Source organism: Anolis carolinensis, chromosome 1 (genome assembly GCF_035594765.1).
Source record: "Anolis carolinensis isolate JA03-04 chromosome 1, rAnoCar3.1.pri, whole genome shotgun sequence".
Taxonomy (NCBI): domain Eukaryota; kingdom Metazoa; phylum Chordata; class Lepidosauria; order Squamata; family Dactyloidae; genus Anolis; species Anolis carolinensis.
The window spans coordinates 117,420,020-117,442,214 of NC_085841.1; the positions used below are offsets into that span (position 1 = coordinate 117,420,020).

Below are 22,195 nucleotides of genomic sequence, written 5' to 3' on the forward strand. Positions count from 1 at the left end.
TAGAGAGAAACATACAATCTTTGATATTCCACAATCAAAATACAAGCATTTTCCCCCAGTCCTACCACCTACCCATTCCCCCCCCCCCCCCATGAACCTTCACCCTTGACTTCTCTTTACGTAATATGAAGGTACAGGAATACTATTGAATATTTATACCTCAATATGATCGAGCTTGTAATCATTTCCCTTGACTTCACCATCTATTCTATTATCAGTCAGAATCTTATTAATCTTATACATAGCTGTCTGTCTGAGGTTCTCAAAAGTACTAATTTTATTTTCATCATCATCCTGTCTCCCGTTTTACATCGTTTCCCCTCTTTTTCCCTCCCTCCCGCCCACCCTGCCTCCCTCCTTCTTCCCCCTGGGAACAGTTTACTGATCTTACTGTATGTGTATTATAGTTGTTCAATCATGAGGATAATCTTATTTAATTCCTTATATTTATATTTCCCCTTTATTCTGGAAATGAGACTCTTCCATTTTGTCTCCCAGGTCTTTTTAGTTTAGCCCGTCCTATAATAGCTTTTCCTTTCACTAATATAGTCTTGGAGTAGATAGTCTGCTAAATATTTATACAAGGTTTTTGTATCCCATTTCTTTTGGTCCTTCCAGCCTAGGGCCACTGAGGCTTTAATTGCATGTGTTTTATTATATCCTCCCATTCTTTAAGTTCTCAATTGCCTTCCATTTTTTGAACAAACAATTGTGTTTTGTTCCAATCTATTTTTATCCCCAATAGCTCTTCCATTTCTTTCTTAATTATATTATAGAATCTTTGAATTTTTTCACATTCCCACCACATGTGGGTGTATGTTCCAGTTTTCCCATTATGCCAGCATTGTTTTGGGAAGGTTCTCGTTATATATACCAATTGCACAGGAGTTCTATACCATTTTATAAGTATTTTCCGTTGCATTTCCTTAATCATTAAATGTTTTATTTTATTAATTGATTTTAGCCAATTGTCTATTTCTCTCTTACTGCAACTTAATTCCTCCTTCCAGACTTCTATCAGGGTATATTTTGTGTTATATTGTTTTTTTTGTGATTGTTTTGTATATGACTCCCATAATTCTCCTTCTTTACTTTCCATCTTATTATTTTGTCAAGATCTGTTTCTGGAGTTTCCTTCCTCTTCCATTCTGTTAGCTTTTTAGACAACCCTCTCCATAGTAGCCAATTTCCATGCCCACACTTTATCTTTTATTGTATCTGTTGGATTTCACTAAGTCCTCAAGCTTTGTTATACCACGTAGTTCCAATCTCTTTAACATTTTCCGGTATAACGGGGTTTCTGTTCTGTGTGGATCCTATTGGGAGCTTGTCTGTTTAATTTATTGGAAGTTTATATTGCCATTTTTCCCAACATACCATTGTTGAGGTCAATGGGCCTCCTTTTATATTTTTAGGTCTTTTTTCCCTATCAGACACGATCCATATTCCCATTATTAAGCTTCTTGCTACAACAGTTGAATATGTCTAATTGTTATGAATTTGTCTTTGTTATAGCTGGCAAGTACAGCTAACATTATTGAACTGTTGACAAAACCAAGGTATTTGACATCCTCCTTGTGCTAATATAGAGTCCATATACATTCTGTACTAATATTTCTTAAATTTAAACACCATTGCCTTATTTTCAGCCTTTTATCTACATGTTTCCTCTCCCTTCTATTTTAAACACTGCCTTGGAAACCTTTTTGAAAAGTCGAGGTTTTTCCTTTTACTTCCAAAAATCTGTTTATGTTGAAAATAGTTGAAGTCATGATTCATTCATGACTTAGAATACTAGATGGTATGGGATTTGTGGTAACAATTTCCATTTTGCTTTCCAATAAATATTCTAAGTCCGGATATTTTACAGCTTTATTATCCCATTAATAAAGTTTGCTATTTTCTTGCTCTGCTTATATACTGCAGGTTACTGCTGTCCTTACACAAATCATTTATAGCTGGTCTGAAAACTTGACAGACGGCTTTGCTTATGGCACTGATCATTGAGGAGAATCCTGTAAAGCAATTTACTTTGTGAGATTGCGACAGGCACTGTATTGAATAATTAACAATATGGGTTGTTAGATTTATCTTCTATAAGACCTTTGATCTAAATATAGTGAACCCTTGATATATACTGGGATTTGATTTCAGGAACCCCCATGGATACAAAAATCTGTGGATGCACAAGTCCTGACATGTACAATGACATAGTAAAATAGCATCCCTTATATACATATGGATGCTAGAAAGAGCCTGGGGATCAGTGAAGTAGTGGGAAGCTACAGCAAGATACAGTTGTTGCTTTTAGGATCCCCCCGAATATCTTTGAACCATTTTTGATTGAATCTATGGATAACAAGGGCAACTGTGTGTTCAATGTAACACAGGGAATATGCTCTGGTTTCTTTAAACTGGTAAAGAAACATGTAGCTATGGCATGCAAGTAGAAATTAGAAATCTTAAATGGACTCTTTGTTGCTGTTGTGCCATTAATCTGAGTTTGTACTAATCACTTAGGGAAATCCAGGTAGGCTTCCGTGATTATATATTGGCATCAAACAGTAATACATTTTTCTTTGCAGATATGTTTTGATTATTTCTTTGGAGATATTGTACTGTTATCCTTGAAATAAATAAAAAACCAAATTAAAATTCTTATTCTTGCAAGAAAATTCCCTTTATTTTAATGTAGTTTATATATGTAATTTATTTAAGTAGTCTGTAATTTGGTTATATAAAGGAGTTTTTTTTAGCCTAATGCAGTAGAGTCTCACTTATCCAACACTCGCTTATGCAACATTCTGGATTATCCAACGCATTTTTGTAGGCAATGTTTTCAATACGTTGTGATATTTTGGTGCTAAATTCGTAAATACAGTAATTACTACGTAGCATTAATGCATATTGAACTACTTTTTCTGTCAAATTTATTGTATAACATGATGTTTTGGTGCTTAATTTGTAAAATCATAACTTAATTTGATGTGTAATAGGCTTTTCCTTAATCCCTCCTTGTTATCCAACATATTTGCTTATCCAACATTCTGCCAGCCCGTTTATGTTGGATAAGTGAGACTCTACTGTAATTGCTCCTGCAATCTGAGATCCGTTTCACAAGTCCAGCCCATCCATTAGATCAAATTGAGCACATGAGACAAAGGTTTAGCTGTGATGGCTCTTTGGCTTTGGAAAGACCTTACAGTTGCAAATTCATACACTATTCTCTCATTAAACACACCTTCAAAACCTTTTGCTTTTGAATAACCCAATGAAGTTATGGGAATTTAGTAAATCAGTATTTATGTGCATTCTGTACATTGAATAGGTTTACTCTCATTGGGCTTGATTGTTCAATTTTAACTCCTTTCTGCATTCTCTAGACCTGTGGTTCTCAACCTGTGGGTCTGCAGGTTTTTTGGCCTACAACTCCCTAGAAATCCCAGCCAGTTTATCAGCTGTTAGGATTTCTGGGAGTTGAAGGCCAAAACATCTGGGGACCCACAGGTTGAGAACTACTGCTCTGGACAGTGAAATCTGGACAGAGAAAAATATGATAAAAAGAGAATAATCTTATTTGAAATGTGGTACTAGATGAGAATTTTGTAGATACTATAGGTAGGCAAAAAAGACAAATAAATGGCTTCTAGAGCAAATCAAGCTTGAACTCTCCTTAGAATCCAAGGTAATTAAGATGAGAGGTCATACATAAGAAAATGATGATCTAAACGTTCTGTTCAGTTGACGGGGTCTTTTTGTGAATCAGTGACCCTTCTGCTCATGGAGCCAATTTGGTAATATTCAACTAACAAGTGAAAGGGAAAATGTATTACCATATTTCTTCAATTGTAAGATGCCATTGATTATAAGGCACACCTTAATTTCAGTACTATTATCACCAATAAAAATAGGTAAGATACTCTGTGATTCTGAGATGCACCTCATTTTTAGTAATGCTTATATTGGAAAAAAGTGTCTTAGAATAGAAGATACCATATATAGTTCTTTAATTTCATTATTACAGTAAATAAAATATAAATCCCCCCTGCCACTGCCCTTTCTCTTCCATACAAAGGAGTCTCACTATCCATCTACAGCGGGCATGGGCAAACTTTGGTCCTCCAGGTGTTTTAGAATTCAACTCCCACAATTCCTAACAGCCAGTAGGAATTTGCTTATGGCTGATCTACAGTGATGCAAAGGAGATTACCATTTAGCTCTATATCATAAAGAGAGAAAATAAAAAGGAAATACTGTATATTGCCTCTGTACAGCCTATTGTTACAGCAAAAAATGACTCCCACCCACACACTGTGATTTCATACTGAGAATTATTGTGGAAACATAACTTTTACACTATCTACCGTAATGCTGGTAGAATCATACAGAATACATAATATCAAATATAAATAGTTATATTGGATATATTAAGGAACCCCCAGTAACGCAAAAGGTTAAACTGCTGAACTGCTGAAACTTGCTGATTGAAAGGTTGGCAGTTCAAATCTGGGGAACGGGGTGAGCTCCCACTGTTAGCCCTGGCTTCTGCCAACCTAGCAGTTCGAAAACATGCAAATGTGAGTAGATCAGTGGGCATCGCTCCGGCGCGAAAGTAATGACGTTTCATGCAGTCATGGCGGCCACATGAACTTGGAGGTGTCAACGGACAATGCCGGCTCTTCGGTTTAGAAATAGAGATGAGCACCAACCCGCAGAGCTGGAAACGACTAGACTTAATGCCAGGAGAAAACCTTTACCTATTGGAAACATTGGTTGTGGACCCTAAACAGTGTGAAATTAATTTGCAGAAGTGGTAGAACTGTTGTTAAACTGGAAGAGGTATTTTTTTACTCTTTTCAAGATTTTGAGATAAGGATATTTAGAATGCAATACTGGTTTCATGCCTATGTGTTTGAAGGAACAATTATATAAATAGTGTTAAGAAAAATAAAATATGCTCTTTTAGGAGTACGTTTTCAGTGTTCATATTCTGAAGTAAATGTCACATGAAACGTTTTAAAATGTGGGAGTGTGTACTTAGAGATCTGTGTGCTGTACAGTATGGCTCTTGTTAACAAATTGGCAAACTCAGCATTTTAAAAGTAAATTCTTTTCAGCAAACAAACTTCTCTTTTACTCTACAGGGCCTGGCTTTCACCTTGGAAGAGAGACAACAGTTGAATATTCATGGATTATTGCCTCCCTGTTTTCTCAGCCAAGACATTCAGGTTTTAAGGGTTTTAGCAAACTTTGAAAGACAAACATCTGATCTTGACAGGTAAAATCTTGAGTGCCTTGTCAATCTTTTTTGGAAGGTGGAGAGTGGGATGCTTCAGCATTCTTAAAAGTTACCTTGGTAAAAATGTGACAGAAACAATATTTTCTTTTGTTACAAATCTTTGCATTGAATAAGGATTATTGTTTTTTATATGTTATGTTGAGGTAGAATTATAACTCAGAAACTACCCCCAGCATTGATATTAATGTTCATCTGAAATAGAGCAGTTTGGTGCACCTTCAGCTAGAAATGCATACAGAGCCAAGATGTTATCTCATCTGCAGACTACACATCAAATCATAAAACTTGTAATCATAGATGAATTAGTCTATATCTGGACAGTATGGTACATTCTAGTAGACAAAGCATGAAATTGAAAAATAATTTCTCTTAAGAAGGGACAATTCAGAGGTTGAAATAGGAACAAACTTTTCTTGGTCCGTTTTTTTTCTGCAGTTAAGAACTTGATCACATGAAGCTGTTAATGACACAATGAGGCTGCTAAAGTGCAATTAAAACAGGTTAAAAGGGCCTGTTGGTGAGTCTTACTACACCACATTGTGGCTGTCTCATAGTTTCATTGCTCTTGATTTATCTTTAGATCAATACTTCTGTTGTCCCTTTGTTCTTCCCTGTACAATAATCCCCTTTTGCTGCAGTTGCAGAAATCATGTGAGGTTGTCTTTAGTCTTTAGGGGGATTTCCAGGGAGTCTTAGGGGCAGAAAAAATGTGTCCCCAGCAGTCACGTTAAATCTGTAAGCTGCATTTCCTCATATGTGACCTTCTGGTCTCTGCAATGAGTGTAAGAAGACCCTGATCCTATTTTCTTACTGAATAATAATAATAATAATAATAATAATAATAACAATAATAATAATAATTCTTATCCGCCTTTCCTTGTGGCTTGAGGCAGGTTACAGATAAATAAAACAAATACACATTGTAAAAATACCAAAAAACACACATATTAAAATGTATTTTAAGAAAATATACATATTAAAATGTATTTCTATAAAATACATATTAAAATACACAAAACAGAGATTAAACAAAGGACACAAGTTTAAAATTCATGCTTAAAAACTGGCTGGGTAGGCCTGTCTGAAGAGATAGGTTTTTCAATGGCTTTTAAATTTTGACAGCTCATTTAGCTGTTGGAGCTTTTCCGGCAGATCATTCCACAGTCTTGTCGTGGCCAATGCAAATGGTTCTCTGGGTGGTGGTTGCCAGTTGGGTTCTGGCAGGCTGAAGCAGACACCTCCCGGAGGACCTAAGTATGTGGGACGGATTGTATGGGAGAAGGCAAATGGTTCTCTGGGTGGTGGTTGCCAGTTGGGTTCTGGCAGAACCTAAGTATGTGGGACAGATTGTATGGGAGAAGGCGATTCTTTAGTTAACCTGTATCCAAACCATGTAGGGCCACAAGGAGTGACTTTAAAATAGGTGTAATATGCTCACTCCCAGATGTTCCTGTAATCAATCTGGGTGCCGTATTTTGAACCAACTGGAATTTCCAAACTTGGTACAAAGGTAGCCCAATGTAAAACACATTGCAGAAGTCCCACCTTGAGGTTACCAGTGCATGCACTACCATCTTCAGGCCCTCCAGATCTAGTAAGGGGTGCAGCTGGCATATCAGCCGAAGCTGGTAGTAAGCACTTATGACTGTCACATCTACCTGGGCTGACATTTGCAGAGATGGATCCAGTAGCACTCCCAATATGTGAACACAGTATTCCAAGGGGAGTGTAACCCCATCCAGAACTGGTTGACACACCTCCATCCCCAGATTAGGGCCCTTGATGGCAAGCAGCTCTTTTGTCTGGATTCGGTTTCAATTTATTTTTCTTCATCCTCCGGGCATTCATTAAGAGGAGACACACTATCCTTAATTGAGGCAGATTTTGAAGACATGGAGAAGTATATGTGGATGTCATCAGCATACTGTTAACACCCCACCCCATGCCTACAGATAAATCTCTCCCAGTAGGTTCATGTAAATATTAAAGAGTATTGGGAATAGAATGGCACCTTGTGGGATACCACATAAAAGCTCCTTTTTTGAGGAGCAGCTATCCCCAAGCTCCACCATCTGGAACCTGCTTGAGCGGTACTATGGAACCACTGCAACACAGTGCCTCCGATTCCCCCTCCCCCTCAGATGCTCCAGAAAGATGCCTTGGTCAATGGTATCAAAAGCTGCTGAGAAGTCTAGAACACCAACAGGAACACACCCCTGTTGGTGTTGAGACGGAGATCATCCACTAAGGAGACCATAGCAGTCTCAACCCCGTATCCTGCTCTAAAGATAACTTATAGAAGAGTCTACACAGTGTGTGTCTCTGTATAATAGTACTACAGTACTGAAATCATGAATCATCAAAAGCAAACAAACATAAATCACTATTTATTTGTTATCTATGCAGAATTAAAATTAGGTACATTATCCTAACTTTAAAAATAAATTATGTTAGTAACTTTTAAAAACAGTTTTCCTCCTGTCAAGCTTTCAGTAGTCTTTTTCACATACCTTACGCAGGAGATCATTTTTGCAGAATATACATCCCAGATTTGCTCCAGAGAAACGGACAGAAGAATGACAGACCATTTGGGGCTTAAATGGAAGCAGCTGGTCTTTGAGAATGAAGAAATAAAAAGAGAATGGGCAAATATTCAGAAAAAGACTGTGTTTCAGTCCTCTGGCTGCCATGCATGCCTGAGCTGTCTGGCATACTATACATTAGTTTATCCGTAATATATTTTCCACCTGTCATTTTCCAATGGAAATGAAATGAACATCTCAAAAAGGGTCACCAGCAAAACTGTATATCATTCAGAACTAAGGCTTATGAACTTGGCTACTTTAGAGAGAGGGAACTCTCCTGGAATTCAAGTGTAAGACCAAAATGAAACAGAGGAGAGGCTAACTTATTATTTGGACATAAAATAAAGCACACCTGGCAAACAATTATGAAAGAATGTAGTAAAAATAGATATGTAACTCTGGTATTTTTCCCCATTTGGCCGATAAAATGTCCAAAACTGAAATTAAACTCTTCAGTTATATAGATAGGTAGATAGATAGATAGATAGATAGATAGATAGATAGATAGATAGATAGATAAGTCTGACACTTTGGTCAGGATCCCATTTGTTGCATTGGGAGCTTCTGCGTGTTCAAATGGCTAGGAATACAGTATGAAGTCATGCCAATCAAAGCATTTTTGCTGAACTGAAGCAAGTTTTGATGCAATCATTGCCTGATGCGAGTTCATGTGGGAAGACTTTGTATACCACCTTTAGTTCTAGGAAAGAATTGGAAATTAGAAACAGAAGGAATAAACAGAAGATTTAAAGGGAGCTGGCACTGGCAACAAGTTGCTCACAAAAGTTTAGGAGAAGCTTCTTATCAAGTATGTGTGTATGTGGGGGTGGGGCGGAGGGTGGTTGTGGATCTGTGGAAGTGTGTGTGTTATGGTGGGAAAGAATATTCAAAATATTTAAAATTGGTAAAAAAAAAAGTGGTGTGAAACCGTGAGGAGAAGAATCATGGACTGACTAGAAACTTCGTAGTTTGGTATTTTTTCTGTGCAAAATTTGCATGTGTGGCTTTTACACAGAAACTGGCAATTTCCATGCAGGAAAACCCCTTCTCTATATGGAAAATAATATTTTGATACAAAAATGTTCATTTTTAAACAGAAAATACTGTTTTCTATGCAAAGCATCTATGTATACATTTTGCATGGAATCTTCTTCTTCCTAGCTTTTGTCCCACAAATTCGTAGAGTACACTTTGCCTGTCATTTCCACATGGCTTTGTTTTGGGCATTCCTCAAAAAAACCTTCATGGTTTTGACAGGTTGATGTGACTGTTTGTATTGCAACTGGCCCATCGCACTGCCTATCACTGCAAAATGTTTCCCCATTGGTTGGTTATCCAGCTAGACCGTGGGGTCAGATTTTTTATAGTAATTTTACATGGAAAAATTTCATTATTATTATTATTATTATTACTATTACTATATTCTATTATTACCACTCTTTGTCTCCCCTGAAGAGGACTAAAAGTAGCTTAACATAAAAGCATCAGCATGACCATTTAAAATATACAAATATGCAAACATTAAAACAGGATTAAATATAAACAGTATTAAAAATTCTGAGTTAAAAACCATTAAAACAAATTCAAAGTAAAAACTTACTAGATCTTAAAAACCTTCATCTTTAAAAGCTTGTCTGAATAAAAGGTTTTAGCCTGCCACTGGAAGGGCAGCAGGAAGGAGGCTATTTTGGCTTTCCTGGGCAGGGAGTTCCAGAGTCGAGGGGCAGCCACCGAAAAGGTCTGCTCTCTGGTTCCCATCAATTGAGCTTATGATGGAGGTGGGACTAAGAGAAGGGCCTCTTCTGAAGATCTCATTGCCTGGACAGTTTTGTACAAGGGGATGAGGTCTTTCAAATAATTACATTATTTTCTGCATAATGTAAACATAAAATAATGTTTCAATGCAGAAATATTAATCTTTGCATAGGAAATGCTGTCTTTTTTTTTTTTTTTACAAAAATGCTGTTTTCTATGCAAATCAATGATATGTGACTTTTATGCAGAATAAATCTCTAATCTAATGGCATTTTCTATGAAGGAAACAGAGAATTGAAAAGGCTTCTTCCCTCATTGAAAAATACTGATTAATATGCAAAACAACGATGAGGAATTTTTTCACAGAATTGATTAAAGCTATGTGAATAGCCTTCAAAAGCTATTTTGGTTTTTGAAGACAGGAGGAAAATTGTAGAAATGTAATGATTCATTACTTTCCTAGTATTTGTGCATGTGTATCTCTGGAAACATGTTCTGTCACTTTTTAATTGTATCCTTTTTATTTTTTAAAAAAGCATTCTTTGGACTGGGAGAGGCATAGAACATGACAATATAATTTAAAATTATACTTGGGGTAGTAAAATGACCAGAATTCAGTGAGAATTGTCCTTAAGTACCAGTGAGTATTCTATACTGCATTAATAATAGGCATATTAAACAACTAATGCAAGCAATATGTTAGATGGAAGAGTTAGAATATAATTTATCTATATGATCTATATTTGGAAGATCATTTATATTTCTTCCACCAGCCTACCCTGTCTCTGAAGACACATGGTGAATAACAATAAAATAATAATGAATATGCCAAATAGTTTTACATTTGCTGTCATTTTCATTTCACTTATTGAAATCTGATGGTGACATGGGCCTACATCCAAAGTGCTGCTGGCACATATAATGGAACTGCTTTCTCTTTCCCTCTGCAATCCTTGAAGCCACAGCTCTCCATAGTAGCTCAAGGGGCATAAATGGGAAAGTGGAGCCATTCACTATCCCGAATTCTTGATATCATTTGATATGGACGATGGTAGTGGTGAAGTGCCTTGAGCAGAGACAAAGCTTTTCCAGAGTTCAAACCGTTTTACTGGAGAAGAAAAAAGGTCTTTGTTTCACTCATCTTGGAGTGCACATAGGAGACTAATATTTCATTCATTTCTACAGGTATATCCTGCTAATGAGCCTTCAGGATCGAAATGAAAAACTGTTTTATAAAGTGCTAACTTCTGACATTGAAAGATTTATGCCTATTGTTTATACTCCCACTGTCGGCCTGGCATGCCAACAATATGGTACAGCATTTCGGAGGCCAAGGTATGTAAAGTTATACTTCACATTCATGTAATTCTATCTTCTTCTATTGGCAGGTTTCAGCGTTTTTTCTCCGCATAGTTGAGTGTAATCCAAAACTTGGATAATTAGAATAATTCAGACTATATTAAGTATACTTTTGCTCATGCTAAACTAATTTATGTTGCATTGAAAAAATAAACTAGCATTTCAATACTTTTAGTACAGATACATTTTAACTTCTGCTTGATTGAATTGGACTTATTGAACAATCATGTTAATAAAACTAACATAAAATAAAAAGATTCTACCCTAGCTTTATTCAACCATCTGAAAAGAATGTAGTAAAAATTGATACATAACATTGTAAATGACAATGGTGCATTTTAGCTGAAAAACAGTCAGAATAATATGACATAAATAATTTTTTGTTCACATGTTAAAACAGAATTTTAAAAAATTATGATTGGATATTCTTATCACCTTTGGCAACATCAGGCAACCTCAATGGTTTACAGTTAGTTTTGTTTCAGATGTGTTGGTAGCCAACTTTTGCCTTATTATCAGAATTTTTCCAGAATTTTCTCACAGTATATTTGACAGTATTAGTGTTTATAACTATTCCAATTGGTTCTCTTTTTAGAGGTTGTAAACCATTGACATATTGTGTAAGTTGGAACAGGTACATTTTTAAGTGTAACTCCAGCCAAAAATATTTTGTATGTAACTATGAGTTGTTGGTAAGTTGGATGTTTGTAACTCGGGGACTAGCTGTAGTTTGTTAAATGCCAGTTTTTTAAACAAGTCATATAATTTAATTGAAATCCCTCTGTTTACCCCTACTTCTTGTTTTAAAGTTTCCTTGCAACAACCAGAACATTTTACTAGCTGTACTAGGAAAAACATAATATAATTCCAATAAGTCTGAAAACTGTCATCTAGCAAAATTCTGTCTTAAACCATGTGATCCCATCTTGCAAACTGATCTATCAAATTCTCTCACTGACATGCATCTTCTTTACTTTATACTCTCTCTTAACCTTAACACTTAACCAACATGTACGCTTAAACTTATTTACTAAAAGGTTAATAGGGAGTAGTATTCAAGGCAAGTAAGGAATAGTATACGCTGGGTGAGTTCTCTCTGTTTAAGCTTTCTAAGCCAGACAGCCCAACTTTAGTCCAGGGCATCTAAAGAAACCAAATAAGCCCCCTATGCTTTTCATTTTGTTTCAGTCTTCTTTGTTTAAATTTCCTAACCTGATAAAATAAAATCTTTATACTAATAAATATTATCCCTGTTCACATAATATATGTTACAAATATGCCATTTTTACATAGAAAGTTTTTTAGCTTTTCCTTTACACCCATAGTAATTAATATATACATGTTTAATATAGTATCATAAATGATGGAATCGCATTATTACACGATACAAAATTTCCACTGTACCACTGGGGGACTGCTGACATTTTAGTATCAATATTTCTATAGATCTTTAAAATTTATAGGACTTTGCATTAGTAATATATGTGATAGCTCTGTTAATGTGTATTTCATTCAGAAATAATTATATATAACAATTAAACAGGGCAGGTAAAGTGGTGTCAAACTGCATTTAGCACCCAAATCTTTGCCTATGTTTTTAAATATAAGTGTTTTAATGGTGTTATGTTTCAACTATGCATTTTAACTGGGGCCCCATCTATGCTATCTATTTAATGCAGTTGAAGGCTGACCTTAAACAGTGGGGGCCAGGTGACTGACTCCCACAAAGATGCATGAAAGAAAGCCCTGAATGTGCATCCGTGCTCTGTGCTTTGTGCACTCAGCATCCTGGCTCCAAACTGGTTCCAGGATTTCCTATGTACAGGCAGTCCCTGAATTACAAACATCCAACTTACACATGTCTCATAGTTGAGAATGGGGTATGAAACAACAGGAAGTGTTGTACCCCTATGAAAGGAAATTCACTCCTGAAAGAATTATCATGGGGAAAAGGTGTCTCCACTGGAGCTTTTTCACCAATCATCGTTTCCACAACAAGCCATTTTTTTTTCAAAATCCAATTCTCATAGAGACAGAAATTGAGGTGAAATCTTCTGAACAGGGGCACAGACATGCTATCCAAAGCATGTGTGTGTGTATGTGTTATATATCTGGAGTTACACTTTTAAAAGTTCTGACACAAATTTATGACACTAGTAGTACTATCAGAGTCACTTATCTTTAGCTCTGCTTACATATCCATCACTAGGCATTGTTAAAATTTATTTCCTGCTTATATATATTTATAGGCTCAAGCTGACAGCAAGAAGCTGGCAGCTAGCAGCTGGCAGCAATGGTTGGAAATCCATACCTCTTCTATACAAAATGTCTTGGTTGTTGATTTTTTTTCCTCTAAGTGATTTGTGCTATTTGTGAACCACATTTCAAATTTTTATGTATTGTTAGAAAAACTAGCTGAGTACTGAGATATGAGTGTACTAAATATTTTGTCCTTTCAAACTACAGAGAGCTCATAAACCTATATATTTTATACTTCATTAACTTTATTGCTTCTTTAAAAACAATTTTCAATATAAATAGTCCTATTGCTAATCACTAGGTAGGTATTACATGATATGTAACAGGTCAGTAGCCCCATCATTTCTCATAGTTCACTAGTTGAATAGTGCATAGTGTTGTCCCCTCTTTAGCATATCGTGCACTGTGTGTGGTCTACTATATAGCCTTCCTGCAGCTGTTGATTTCAGGATCTTCAGTGTCAAGTGTAAAAAAAAACCCTATACAACAGTTCTCTGGTTACAAAACTCCCTATGCCCTTAATGAAATAAAACAGTTTCTTTTTCTCACTGATGAACCTGATCTTTCATAGAACAATCTAGATAGTTTCCAAGCACAAATGACTGTTTTCTTTCTACTTAACAATCTACATGGTTCATATAAAGAAGATTAAAGTCACTTACACTGGCAAAGTGTTAGTAAGCACCTGTCAAACAGTATAGCCATTGTGTTTCTAAACCAATGCTAATCTCAGAGAACCTTACCTCTGCTCTCTGACTTTAGTTGTGGGCAGAGAGCAGCTAAACTAAAATCTGTCAGTTCAGAGAAACACAGGTCAAGGTTCTGTTGTAGGTATCTATCTAGATGTGCAAATGTATGGCAATAGTTTTAAAACACTCATGTAGGAAAGTGTCCTGCTTTACAAACCACAGTGGATGAACACCACCACTCACTTCCTTTGTTATGGTAGTACTCACAGGTGGTCTGTCTTGCATGGATTAATTGAAGTTTTATGAAGTTAAAGACCAGAGGTAAAGGTCAAAGTCCATTCAGATGTTGCTTATTCCACTTTCCTATTCCTGAGTTCAGATTCACATGACCTAATCAAAGAGCCTGGAAATAATAGATAATGACTCTGATGATTTCTTTATTTTGTAAGTTGACAGAAACCTCATTTTCATCAGTTTCTGGGCCATGGGTTATGTTTGCTCATATAAACACACACTTGAGATTACATAGGAATCATCTAAATCAGTCATAAGTGCTGACAGATTGAGCATTTATCTACTGTCACATAGGTTTTTCCCCCCCCCTCTATATCTAATATGAAAGTTATACAGAAAAGCTCTTGTTAAGGGAGCTTGAGATAAGGGAGGCTTGGGGACTTTCTTTGGAGGATCTTTGCGAAATGCTTTGTCAAGTAATGGGGAACATAAATTTGGATACACTTTACTTCTTGTACCCACTAAACCAGTACCAAAGATTTCACGTAACCATATATGATGGAATATGTCATCTCTAGGAATTTTCTAGGTTCTCCAGGCAGTTCTATGGTATGCCCTACTGGAAATTACCATAGACTTGCCCTGGACGACCTAGAAAATTTGTAGAGAAGATATCTCTCTAGGAACTTTCTAGCTCCTCCAGCACAATTTTATGATGGCTTCTGGTGGAGTCATCATTTAAGTAGAGTTCACTATTATTCATGGTTTCTTGTTCCAATGGTAAGTTCAGGAAAATATCCCACACAGATATAGAGACTATCCTGTAATGTGTGAATGAATATCAATTCCGAAGTAAATACAGGCTTTGTATTATTTATTTATTTATTTATTTATTTCCAATATTTCTACCCCGCCCTTCTCCCCGAGGGGACTCAGGGCGGCTTACACAACTGGTAGGATCACTACCAGTACATCATAATACAATAAAATAAGAATAAAACAGTTAAAATAATTAAATAACATAATAAAATACAATATATAAAAATTTAAAACAATGCAACACCAAATATATATACCAATCATCCATCAGACCTTGTGCAAAAGCCTTAATCCGATCCATGTCAATGCTAACTGAGTTCATTCATTAAACGCTTGCGCGCATAGCCAGGTCTTCAGCTTCTTCCTGAACCCCAAAAGGGATGGAGCCTGCCGGATGTCACTGGGGAGGGAGTTCCACAGCCGAGGGGCCGCCACCGAGAAGGCCCTGTCTCTCGTCCCCACCAGCCGTGCTTGTGAGGCCGGTGGGATCGAGAGCAGGGCCTCCCCGGATGATCTTAAGGTTCTCGTGGGCTCATAGGAGGAGATGCGTTCGGACAGGTAAATTGGACCAGAACCGTTTAGGGCTTTGTAGGTCAAAACCAGCACTTTGAATTGGGCTCGGTAGCATATTGGCAGCCAGTGGAGCTGGCTTAGCAGGGGGGTAGTACGCTCCCTGTAAGCCGCCCCAGTTATTAATCTGGCTGCTGCCCGTTGTACTAGCTGGAGCTTCCGGGCCGTCTTCAAAGGCAGCCCCACGTAGAGCGCGTTGCAGTAATCCAAACGAGTTGTAACCAGAGCGTGGACCACCGTGGCCAAGTCAGACCTCCCAAGGAACGGGCGCAGCTGGCGTACAAGGCGGAGTTGTGCGAAGGCTCTCCTGGCCACCGCTAAAACCTGAGGCTCCAGGCTCAGCGATGAGTCCAAGAGAACCCCCAGACTGCGAACCTGTGTCTTCAGGGGGAGTGCGACCCCGTCCAACACAGGCTGTAACCCTATTCCCCGTTCAGCCCTGCGACTGACCAGAAGGACCTCTGTCTTGTCTGGATTCAGTTTCAATTTGTTAGCCCTCATCCAGTCCGACACAGCGGCCAGACACCGGTTCAGGACCTGGACAGCCTCCTTAGTGACAGGTGGGAAGGAGTGACAGAGCTGGACATCATCTGCGTACAGATGACACCGGACCCCGAAACTCCGAATGATCTCTCCCAACGGCTTCATGTAGATGTTAAACAACATGGGGGACAGTACTGACCCCTGCGGGACCCCACAAGTCAACGGTTGTGGGGCCGAGCAGGCGTCCCCCAATGACACCATCTGGGACCGACCCTCCAGGAATGAGTGGAGCCACTGCAGAACAGTACCTCCAAGTCCCATTCCCGCGAGGCGTCCCAGAAGGATACCGTGATCGATGGTATCGAAGGCCGCTGAGAGGTCCAGCAGAACCAGCAGGGACACACTCCCCCTGTCCAGTTCCCGGCGTAGATCATCGACTAAGGCGACCAAGGCTGTCTCGGTGCCATGCCCCGGCCTGAAGCCAGACTGCGCCGGATCCAGAAAATCAGTGTCAACCAAGAATGCCTGGAGTTGCGCAGCCACCACACGTTCCAGGACCTTGCCCAAAAAGGGGAGATTGGAAATAGGCCGATAGCTGTCCAATTGAGTGGGATCTAGTGATGGCTTCTTCAACAGCGGTTTGATCACAGCCAATTTAAGGCTCGCTGGAACAATGCCTTCCCGAAGGGAGGCATTCACCACCACCTTCACCCACTCGGCCAATCCCCCTCTGGCTTCTCTCACCAGCCAGGATGGGCAGGGGTCTAGGATGCATGTGGTAGCCTTTGCCTCTCCAAGCACCTTGTCCACATCCTCAAGCTCAACCAATTGAAATGAATCCATCAAAATAGGACAAGCAGGAGCTCGTGTTACATCCTCGGAAGCTGCCATTAATATGGTGTCAAAGCTAGAGCGGATCAGAGCGACTTTGTCCGCAAAGAACTGAGCAAATGCTTCACAGCGGGCTGCCGAGTTGTCAGGGATCCCATCTTGAGAGATGGGATTCAACAAACCTCTAACAACTCGGAACAGCTCTGCCGGACGGTTCTTTGCGGACGCAATATTAGCTGCAAAGAAAACATTCTTAGCAGCATCTATTGCCGCGGCGTATGCCTTTAAATAAAGGCACAGCCGTGCTCGGTCTGGTTCGTTCTGCTTCAAACGCCACACGCGCTCTAGACCCCTCTTCTTTCGCTTCATCGCTGCCAACTCCTCGGTGAACCAAGGAGATGGTTTAGCTCGGGTACTCGAGAGGGGACGTTCCGGAGCAATCGTGTCTATTGCCCTAGTCGCCTCCTTGTTCCAGAGGGCAACCAGAGCATCGACAGGATCACCAACCGAGGCAGCGGGAAACTCCCCAAGAGCCGTCAGGAATCCATCCGGATCCATAAGCCTCCGGGGGCGGACCATTTTATTAGGTCCTCCACCCCTGCGGAGGTTGGGGGGCACAGCGAGTCTAAACCTGATCAGGTGATGGTCGGTCCATGGCAAAGGAGTGATGGTGAGCTCCTCCACACCACCACCTTCCTCCCATCCCTGGCAGAAAACCAAGTCAAGTGTGTGCCCTGCTCTGTGGGTGGGACCAGATACCAATTGGGACAGCCCCATGGTTGCCATGGTGGCCATGAAGTCCTGAGCTGCACCAGTCAGGGTGGTCTCCGCATGGACATTGAAGTCCCCCAGCACAATAAGCCGCTGGGACTCCAACGCCAGGCCCGAGACCATCCCCGCTAGCTCAGGCAGGGAGACTGTAGTGCAGCGGGGTGGTCGGTACACTAGCAGAATCCCTAATCTGTCCCGGTCACCCACCCTCAGGTGGACACATTCAAACAAGGTTGACTGCGGGATGGGGCACCTGGTCAGGGGGATGGAATCCTTGTAGACCACTGCGACTCCGCCTCCCCTCCCTCCGGATCTTGGTTGGTGCTGCACGGAGTACCCAGGAGGACAGAGTTGGGTGAGATTGACCCCACCCGCCTCATCCAGCCAGGTCTCCGTTATGCACGCCAGGTCTGCCCGTTCATCCAGGATAAGATCCTGGATAATTGCGGTTTTTCCATTTGCAGACCTGGCGTTCAACAGCACCACCTTTAGTCCGAAGGGACCGCCAGCCCGGATATCCAAATTTACCATATCAGGAGACCGTTTTAAATCTACAAGAAATCTCTCCCTAGGCCGAATTAATTTTGGTCTCCTTTTCCCGCATCTCCTCCTCCCCTGAATAACTTCAATGGGGGCTCCTCGGCTAGCGGACATCCCCCCTCCCTCTACATGGCCTCCCTACACATTTGCTCTATGTTGAATTGCAGATATTTTGCCAGAGGGAAATCCAATATATTTCTACAGTGTACTTTGTGAAGGTTTGAACTTGTATCTCATGAAGTACCATAATATACACAGCCTGATTTTGCAGGATGATTGGCTTCAATTAATGGTTCAGGCCTGTGTTGCTGCTATCACTGCTGCCATATGTCTTCAGAGCTCAGTGAGAGCTCTTGGTTGTCGTGGATGCCTTGTCTTGATATCAGCACAGTGTCCAACCAACTAGGATGAAAATGAGATAATTTACTCCCTACTTTTGGTTACGTGTCTTCATGGGGCTCCTGTGATGGCCAAGAACTCTCATGGAGCTCTGCAGCTGTCTGGGAGCAAGGACAGCAACATGGATCATAAGAAGGCAGTCCAGTGGGCTGATGTCATCTTGGCTGGTTGAAATCTGTCCACAAGTTGGGGACAGTGTGTGTAACCTCCTTCAGGATGAGTCCAGAGCATTTGCACTTTGGACTGTCTCCAGATAAACTGGCCTGTGTAGATGCGACCCTGAAGTGTATTTGAAATGTTCAGAGGGGCTTAGTTTTACTTGCTATAGCCTGTTTCCCCGAAAATAAGACATCCCCTGAAAATAAGACCTAGTAGAGGTTTTGCTGAATTGCTAAATATAAGGCCTCCCCCAAAAGTAAGACCTAGCAAAGTTTGTGTTTGGAAGCATGCCCGCCAAACATAACACCAGAGGGTGCAGGATTGGTAAATGCACATAACATAGAGTGTTATACATGGAAATAATGGTAGTAACAAGAAATTCTTGATAGGATTCCCAGTTTGTCTGGTTATGCTGGTTTGTGATTACAACTACAGTACAGTATATAGTAAATGTTCATTTCTTCTTCATGGAAAAATAAGACATTCCCTGAAAATAAGACCTAGCACATCTTTGGGAACAAAAATTAATACAAGACACTGTCTTATTTTCGGGGAAACATGGTAGTCCCTAGGTGGGCAAATTTCAGGTTTGTGGGGTCTTCATTGTTTGTCAGTGTTTTCATTAGAACTGTAAAGACCCAGTACTCAGAACAAATTAATGCTTCAGGTAGTTTGAAGACAGTGAGGTCATTTAACCACTGTGTCCTGTAAGTAATATATTGTGTATATACAAATACTGATTTATACTTCCGTTATCCTCCACCATTTTAGTCATTTTAGTGAGCTTGAAAAATCTATTAAAGGTGATCTTTGAATATCCTACAAATAGCTCATAGGCTTGTTTATTTCCAGTTTTTCTCCTAGCATTAACCTGAATATTGCTGCTCTGTATCTAACTATTCTTGCATTACATGCCATCTTGAAAGAGCAGGGTCTAGAAAGCTATTTATAAATCCTTCAAATAAACAGATGAGAAATCTGAATGCAGTTCTCAAAACTAGCCAGTAGACCTGCACAAAGATGTAAGAAGCTACCAATTGATTTTTATATTTATGGATGATGAACAGTGCGGCAAAAAAGTGATTTGTATATAGTCAGCTGTTACAAAAATCTTTCTGTTTATTTAGATAATAAATTTTCATTGAACAAGTAATGGCTGAGGTTTTGAAATTCAGATACCCTTTCCAAGCCACTGTGCCCCTGGCCTTGTAATCCTCTGTCAAGGCCACCATAGAGCAAACTAGATGAGGGAGACGTTGTATTCTACTTCTCTCAGTTATTTGTGATCCATGTTTGCTCAGATCCACAGTTGTGGATTAAAATGTTGCAATGATTGCAATGACAGATACTCTGGAGGGTTTTACAAGATGTTACATAATACAGTACTTTTTGAAAAATAACTTCCGTAACTCTGCTTTGGCTGCAGTGTTACTACCGTGGACCACGGTGCCATAATTCAGGATGACAGTGTGTAGAAGAAATTGTAGTTGCAATATTACTCTTGTCTGAAACCTGCAAAAATATGGATTATTGTTACTAATAGTGTCTTAATATTGATAGGATAACTTCTGTTGCCTTGTTAAGAGGTAATCTTTGCCATAATTTTTTTTAAAAGAAGTAATAGCTTTTTTAGGTATTCCTTCTCCCACTCACCCTCATCTCATTTTTAAGCTGCAGATTTAGGTGTGGGAAAGTTCAATGGAAATATTTTGTTAAGATGCCAAAAATAACTTTATTACCCAGTCTGTGGAACACCCAGGTGTTTCAGGTTTATTAGCAAACTCAGTGTGTGCCGAATGAGGAAAAATCAGGGCCAAGTTTTCTATTTCTAAATTTTGGAAACTGCTGAAAAGTTAAAAGGCTAAAACGTTTGAATTACATTTCTATTGGTAATATGGAAAGCAAGATTAAAATGTGCATTAACGAAACATAAGAGGAGGAATTGAAATAAGCAGGAAAAAAATCATAATTTGCTAAAGCAAAACATTGTGTTTTAGAAGACACCTTGCATAAAAATTAACACTACAGTGAATCTACAATATATAAGCACACCATTTTGTGGTGTGCTTCTTAAAATTTTGGATGTGTAGGAGGAATTCTGAGACTGGATCACGATCACAAAAACGGACATCTTTATCACTATCTCATTTTTAATCCAGAAGAACTTTAGTTTAGCCTGGTGAGCTAAAAGTGAGAAATGAAAATTGATAACTAATTGAGACTCCTCCTAAATATATACAGTATGTCACAGAAAAACTGTCAATTACTTTGCATAGTTCTCTAGTAGAAAAACTATATTGCTTGTCATTTTCTGATGATGTCTGTCTTTTTCTTCAGTAGACAGTCAATGCGAATCTCCCTACTTTGTCTTTTAGCTGTCTTCATCTCAGCCTGAGAGAGTGTAACTTGTGACCTCATCACATTGGGGTTTAAATGGCCCTCTTTGCTTCTTTTGGACAGGGCCTGCCGAGCGCCATGAGATGACGCTGGCTTGGCCTCTCTCCTATTCCTTCCGAAGTGGAGGGGAAGCGTCTTGTGATGCTTCCTCCTCTACCACCGAGAGGAAAGTGTATTTTGGCATTTGTTGGCCTTTCCTCCATCTGATGGAGGAAAGGGCAATGTGCCAACATGCGTTAACACTCTTTCACCCATATGGGGACAGTGCCAACCCGCCTTGTCCCATCCCCACCATGTGATGGGGGAAGGATGGAGGCTGCGTGGGATGCCACGAGGCACCCTGCGTGCCTGCCCTTTCACTGGTGACTGCCAGCAAAACAGCCCGGCCCCAGGAGCCATGTGAAGAGGTCCTCACATAAAGTCACCCAGTGGGTTTAGAGTTATAGTCTGAGGTTCAAACCACTACATCATACTTTCTGAATTCAGAATTCCTTCCCTCTCTTTCCTATCTACTTTTCTTTCACCCTTTCTTGCTTTTCTTCCTTCCCTGCTTCCTAATTACCTTCCTTTCTTCATTTCCCCCTCCCTCCTTCTTTCCCTCTCTTCTTCTTTCTTCCTTTCTCTCTCTTCTTCTCTTCTCTATCCCTCCCCTCTCTTCTTTCTTTTCCCCCTCCTTCCTCCCACTCACTTTCTTTATCCCCCTCCCTCCCTCTCTCCTTTTCTACCTCCCTGTTTCCTTCCTCCCTAGACATGAATGACAGTGAGGCACAAATGGTGGTGATAGTGGCAGGGCACGAATGGCAGCAGTAGTGGCAAGGTTTAAATGGCAGCAGTAGCAATAGCAACGGGGCGTGAATGGTGGCAGTAGTAGTGAGGCCATGAATAGCTGTGGTGGTAGTAGCAGCAGGGTGTGAGTTAATGGCAGAGAAGGAGATGTGATGGGCTAAAGATGATTAGCACAAAATTCAAACTGGTAGACCTATTTAAGTAAATAAACTGCTAAATTGTGAGAGTTCTCTTTAACCCTGGTGTATGCTTGACAAAGA

At 39.6% G+C, this 22,195-nt stretch overlaps 2 protein-coding genes across 11 annotated transcripts in view; one reads left to right on the top strand and one right to left on the bottom strand.

The window, feature by feature from the left end:
- Window positions 1–22,195, bottom strand: part of prss35 (serine protease 35) — a 229,903-nt gene that overhangs the window by 69,463 nt on the left and 138,245 nt on the right. For 4 of the 8 annotated variants that reach the window (XR_010006355.1, XR_010006357.1, XR_010006354.1 and 1 more), the window contains one exon: window positions 7,810–7,913. The exons of the other annotated variants lie outside the window; for them this stretch is intronic. The gene's annotated coding sequence lies outside the window, so the exon portion shown is untranslated. The remainder of the gene's footprint in view (window positions 1–7,809; window positions 7,914–22,195) is intronic. 8 annotated transcript variants of the gene reach the window in all.
- me1 (malic enzyme 1) overlaps window positions 1–22,195 on the top strand; it is a 152,489-nt gene that overhangs the window by 16,510 nt on the left and 113,784 nt on the right. For all 3 annotated transcript variants that reach the window (XM_062981225.1, XM_062981213.1, XM_062981220.1), the window contains exons 2-3: window positions 5,145–5,278; window positions 10,825–10,974. In XM_062981225.1, the coding sequence (XP_062837295.1) occupies window positions 5,145–5,278; window positions 10,825–10,974 (284 nt within the window). The remainder of the gene's footprint in view (window positions 1–5,144; window positions 5,279–10,824; window positions 10,975–22,195) is intronic.